This window comes from Xiphophorus couchianus, chromosome 21 (assembly GCF_001444195.1).
Source record: "Xiphophorus couchianus chromosome 21, X_couchianus-1.0, whole genome shotgun sequence".
In the NCBI taxonomy this organism is placed as follows: domain Eukaryota; kingdom Metazoa; phylum Chordata; class Actinopteri; order Cyprinodontiformes; family Poeciliidae; genus Xiphophorus; species Xiphophorus couchianus.
In genome coordinates, this window is record NC_040248.1 from 10,411,449 (window position 1) to 10,417,886 (window position 6,438).

The 6,438-nt window shown below is 39.6% G+C and overlaps 1 protein-coding gene across 1 annotated transcript; it reads right to left on the minus strand.

Moving 5' to 3' along the window:
* Positions 1–272: 272 nt before the first annotated feature.
* On the minus strand, positions 273–4,364 carry slc35g2b (solute carrier family 35 member G2b). The gene is made up of 2 exons (XM_028005757.1): positions 3,981–4,364; positions 273–1,921 (listed from the first exon to the last, which is right to left on the minus strand). The coding sequence occupies exon 2, from the start codon at positions 1,892–1,894 to the stop codon at positions 644–646; it is 1,251 nt and encodes a 416-aa protein (XP_027861558.1). The 5' UTR covers positions 1,895–1,921; positions 3,981–4,364; the 3' UTR covers positions 273–643.
* Positions 4,365–6,438: the final 2,074 nt, after the last annotated feature.

A 6,438-nucleotide genomic window follows, 5' to 3' on the forward strand; every position in this document is an offset into this window, starting at 1 on the left:
GATGGATGGATGGATGGATGGATGAGGGACAGACCAGCAGTGCACAGCAACACATTGGGTGTGGGGGGCAGTGGTGCACTTTTCTATGCTCTGCTCAGCTCACTTTGACACTTTCTTTGGCATCTCAATCACTTTAAAACTTAGAAAAGCTGTGATAGTGAATTGTAGTTGTTTTGAAAGCAACTATTTAGACCATGGTACTTTTACACCTGTAAACGGCCTATTCATAAATAATTGTGTTTTAGTCTCTAACAACAAATCAGGTCTTTCAGTGAAGCATTTTCTTTTTTTTTTATTCCTTGTTACAATATGAATGGTTTCAGGGCTGACATTTACACAGTTTTGGCAGTGTGACGACAGAAGATTATATCAACACCTTGTGGCATCATAACTCACTCGTGCCTTGTTTTGCTGACATTTTAGTCTGTGGCACAATTTGACATTAAAGCATCACTATACGAAAGGGAAATATTATTATTACAATATTACAATTGTCTTTTATTTCACATGTAAATATTAACACTTTTGCTACACAAACTGGCACTCTGTTCACAGCACAACAATACAAAATCATCAGATGAAGATTCAGACATTCTTTTAATTGCACAACCAAGCAACACTGTAAACAGATAGACTGACAGATTCATTTGATAGGCGAGTCTAGGATTTCTTGGTAATCCTGCCGAATGGCCCTGCTCACTCTGTACAGCTTGACCCCGGTCAAAGTGAACACGCTGACCATGATGACAAGGCCTCCGATCACATCGTACACTGAGGGGATCATCCTCAGCACGATCAGCTGCAAAAACATTGAAACCACGATCTCTAGGTGCTGCACGGTGCTAACTAAGGCTGGATGAAACTTGTTTAGAGCATAGTAGACTCCAAGGAACGCTACCGTGGAGCAGATACAGATCCCAATTAAATAGCCCCAGGTCTCCCCATCCAGGGGAATAATAGGCTCCTGCATTATGAACATAGTGGAGGCGCCCCAGACAGTGCCTGTCCAGCCGAAGGTAAAGAGTGCTGTCCACATGCTGACACGCTCTTTAATGGCTCTGTAGACAATCATGGAGAGGGCAGCGGTCAAGCCTGCCATAACTGTCATTGTATAGCCAAATGCCTCCTTCCAAAACCCCAGCCTGGACTTCTCCTCATCTGCTACATTCGGCACCATGACTAGACACAGGCCGAACACACTTCCCACCACCGTGACCACATCAGTGTAGCTCAGCCTCTCATCCAGCAGCAGGAAAGCCAGTATGGCACTGAAGACAGTGGTGGATGCACGCCACATGATGGTACCGTTGCTGGGGGGTACAATGGCAAAGGATGTGTAGGCGCAGGTGATAGAAATTACATTGCACACACCATAGAAGAAGAGACGGAGCCGGTAACCCTTGGGGCCAAAGGGTGCCTCATGGTAGTAGAGGACCACCATGATTGACAACACTTGGATCACAGAACGGATGAAGAGCAGCTCGAGAGACGGAACCTTAGAGCGATCTGCTGCCAATCGGGTAATTAGCGCCACACATCCATGAGCTGCTGCTGCCCCAAACAAGGCCATCCAGGTCACTCTGGAAGCCAACACATTAGCCTCGCCAAAGCTGGCCAGCTGACCCTCGACCCCCTTGTCTCTTTGCACACTTGGCTGCTTAGGCTGAGTCTCCATGGTTCCAAAGAAAGTCCTGCTGCCTTTGGCATCAGACACCAGTCTCTTTCCAACATTTGCCTCTGCAAAAGAACCAAAATCCTCAAAAGAGGGTGCATCGTCGTACCCTTCATCACCAGGCTGGGGGAAGTGGGTGGCATATTTTACTGTGACTGTGTTTGGGTGAATTTTGACTCGCTTCTTTGATCCAAACTGCAGGGAGGCTGAAGCTGCATCCATGACGTGTGAGGTATTTAACAGTGTTATCTGGAAAACAGGGAAGTAAAAATCATTATTTAAATTACATTTAGGCTCTTGCATTAAATATTCATAGCCCTGGAACTTTTTCATATTTTCTCAAATTATAAATTTTATAATTTCTCAAATGATAAAAATTATAAGATTTCAAAAATTATAACAAATTATAAATTTCTCAAGTTATAAATTATAACTTAAGCATTATATTGTGGTTTTACTCAGTACACTAACAAAAAGTGATACATAAAGGAGGAGTACAAGGAAAATGATACATAGTTTTGAATTATTTTTTACAGTAAAAATATGAAAAATGTGGAATGTATTTGTATTTACATATAATCTCAGAGTTAACACTTTGTGGAGCCATTTTCACTCTAATTAGAGCAGGAGGTCTTTGGGGATATATGTCTACCAGATTTGCAGAAAGTTGTGTCCATTCTTCTTTGAATGCTGAGTCAGATTGGGTAGAGCATTTGCACACATCCATTTTTAACTCTTGTCACAGATTCTGATCTGTGATTAGATCCAGACTTTCACTGGACTGGTCTAACCCATTAACAAGCTTTGATTTAAACCATTCCATTGTGACTCTGGGTTTAAGTTGGGGGTTGCTGTCCTCCTGAAAGGCGAATCTTCACTCCTGTCCTGAGTGTTTTCTAGTCTCATTCTAGGATAGCCCTGTATTTACCTCCATTCATCTTCTTATCAACTCTGACACCCATTAAAGTCCATAAGTAACAAAAACAGTCTTTTAACAAAAATGGTGCCATTACCATATGGCACATATTGCTTCCTCTGAGCAATGTTAGTTTTCAGTAAAACATAGTATTTCATTTAGGTCAGTACAACCAGATCACATTTTTTCCACATTTTCTGTGTCCCCTACACAGCTTGAGGCAAACTACAAATAGGGCGTTTCTTTTTGCCACTCTTCCATAAAGGACAAATTCAGCATTTAATAGTTACCCTGTCAACAGACTTCCTCACCTGAGCGGTGGATTTCTGCTACTCCTCCAGGCCATCTAGGCCATTATTAAGGTTTGCAATTCTGCTATGCTCTGTTCATTTTTTATATGATGAGTTGAACTGTGTTGTCAAGAGATGTTTATAGCTTTTAACTTTCCCACACTTTTCTCTCTGACCCGTCTGCTGTAATCTTTGGACTTAATCCTTTCTGCTCAGAACTGTTCTTTAACCAACTTTCCCATTTTTAATTTTGTTTTCATTGACAATCATGTATTCATTGTCACATCTATGCACTACTTTGTGTTGATCTATCACATTAAAACTCAATAAGATAGACATTTGTGCTCATAGGGGCCGAACATCAAACACTCTGAGGCTGATGCAGTCTGATGGGAATGAGATTACATAACAAGGAATCCACAGAGGGGGCTGATGCATAAATGTGGGCCATGTATGAGATGAATGGAGAGGCACACCATAATTAAGCTACATCTGAATACGCCATGTAGAATGGATACAGGAACAGTCATCTGGAAAATTAGTTTGATTCTTTACTCATCAAATTTTGCATCCTGGAGTCAGACGAGTCAGTGATTTATATTTTAAATTATATGTATTATACATATATTTATATTTTTATTCCCCCGCCCATATTTTGCAGTCAGTCCAGCACTAATTTTAGAATCACATAACAAAAAACAGCATGAGTCCAAACCACAAGGGGGCAGAAAGATACTTCTGACTGTTATATGGTTGGTCCTCTTTCATTAAGATTAAAATTAAAATACAAATTGATGAAAAACGGAAGTTGAAGAAATGACAAGATAAAAAGACGTCTAAATTAAGGTGTATAGGAAACGCTGCAATTAGTGTTTTTTTTTTAATTGCCCGTGAATTTAAAGCAGGTAAAATCGTTTCTCCTCACGAATTGCGGGATAAAAATAAGAGCAATTCTTCTAATTAACGAGCGCCATATTAATAATTATATAATTTTAAGAGACCGCTATTCTATATCTTTTCTGACAGTCGTTTACATCGCCCCCCCCCCCCCCCCCTTTTTTTTTTTTTTAGTAAGAAAATGTTACTTTTAAAAACATCTTACCTGGTGTTCTTTAATGAATTCCTAATGATGTTGGATGAAGCAGAGGTCTGTGTCATAAAAGCAGATTTGGTCGGAATTCCTCATCCTTGCACTTGTCCATCTGCAGCTCCCATTCCCCCATGTTCCCTCCCCCTGAAGCGGAGCGTCTCTGCAAGACGTCTGCAAGACTATTTGTTTTTTCTTCTTCCTCTCCAAACTGTTTAACCAACTCTGCCTTTGCTTCTGCCGCCGATGAATCTGAAGCTGCTGTTGCTGGTGAGGCGGGTGATGACGATGATGAAGATGATGATGATGGTGGTGATGGAGGGGGGAGGAAGCAACGGTCGTTGTCACAGCCAGCGGTTTCTTCTTTTCAGTCTAAATCCCACCCTTCCACCCCCCTCTTCCCCCAGCTACATTTGCTTTCATTCGTCTTTCTCTAATAGTGGCAAAATAGGAAGAGGATGTACGCTGGAAGACCATCGTCATTACCATCATCATAATAATAATATAGCCCGAAAAAAAAATTGCACATTTGCTTCCTTCTTTAAGATGTTTGTTTCAAAAAAAGAAAGGGGCGTTGTTACATTTGTGATAAGAGTGCAGATCTACTTCCTCTTTAAAACCATTTGTTGTAGATGAACATGGAAATTCCATTCATGAAGTTTTAATCAGATTATTAATCCTCCTGAGAACCCAAACTTGCTGTTCTGTTTTTGTGTGCAACACTCATTTATGTTTGCTCCAGTCACTTAACCAAAAAATAAACAAAGTTGATCATGAATAATTAGTGTTTGAAATTCTTGAACATTTTTCTACTCTGTGATGTGACAACCATAAACTTTCATGTATTTACTTGAGATTTTATATAATGAACTATCACAAAGTAGTTACTTGTGAGGTGGAATTAAAATGAAACATAGTTTAACTTTGTTTTTTTTGTGTTTTTTACAAAGAAAGACATGAAAAGTGTGGCATGCATTTTCTGCCCTATTTAATCAAATGCCCCTAAATAAATCACATTGCAGACAGTTGCTTTCATGCACCCCTATCTGAAATAAAATGTACTTTTGTGTAAAACTCTAGACAGCGTCTGGAGGAAAGCTAGCTCTGCACACCACCCTTAACATGATGACTTCCTCATGATTGAAACATGGTGGCAGCATCATGTTGCATGCTATTTTCTCTACAGGCAACTGGTCAGAGTTTAGATACATTTATATCTAAGGGCTGAATATGAAGGAACTACATTTTTAATTTGAGTTGTGTCTATATCTAAACTTACTTGAATTTCAGGAGTCCTGAAATTTGCTTCAGGATGGCCGTCGTGGGAACTTCAGCTTGTTTGACTTCCCATGAGGGAAGTACCTAACACAACCATTCTGCCTTGAACTAAACAGATACTTTGGGAAAAAAAAGGTAAATGCTTGCAGCAATGAAAACAGCAGGACCACAATAAAATAATATGATAATGTCGTCTCTTCATGCAGCAGGTTTATAGAACTTAAATTAGATTGTGAAGTTTACCCCCCAGGCAATGCACCAAGATTCCCAGCTGGTGATATAAGACTGTAACGCCACTGGCTCTGAAACATGACACCGATTTTAATTATCAAAGAGGACCACAGAAGGTGATTTGCAATGCTGGAGCAATTAACTCTGTGTCAACATCTGCATAAAGCTCCATGCAATCACAATAAATCTGCCAGTAGGGAATGAGCGTGTAACATAATTGCTTATTAATGAAGGAAATTGTGGTCGGAAAACACGTGTAATTGTTTTCTGCACATGACAGGTAGCACAGTTACAAACTGTGGAACAAAAACAGTTGAGTGAACCCTTAAAATAATATTTCAAGGTGACATAATTCATTTCGCTTTCTTTTTTTTTTTGTAAAACTGATAGTACATATCACTGCTAGAGCTTCAAGTTAATAATCCATGTATTATGATTTGGAATGAAAATAGAATCTTATATTCCTCAATTCTTCAATGAAAACGGCACCTTTTATGTGGGAGGCACTTGCCTTCAAAGGATTAATGAGAAACTTCCATCCCTATGCTGGATAGTTGGTGTGAGTTTGTGCTGATATACTGTATGGTGTGCATATTGGCCAGACAGTTCCATTTTTATCTCATCTGTTCTGGTTCATCCAGGCAAACATTGACAACCCCATGTTTCCCTGTCATTTAATATCCTCCTCTTTAAAAGGGTGTACTTTCTTTTTGACATGACAGCAAATCCTGTTGATCACATGTTTTCATTCCCACTGTAGATTCCTCTGAACTGAATTAGTGAATCCTCATCCCGATGAAGGGAATACAAATTCAGATATGTCTTACAAATAGCCATCCATCTGGATATTAATATGTATAAAGCCATAACAGCACAAGCAATTACCCATCCTAGGGCTGTTTGAGCACTTAGTGTTTGAGAAATAATAATAAAAAAAGCATGAAAATGTCCACTGTAAACTCTG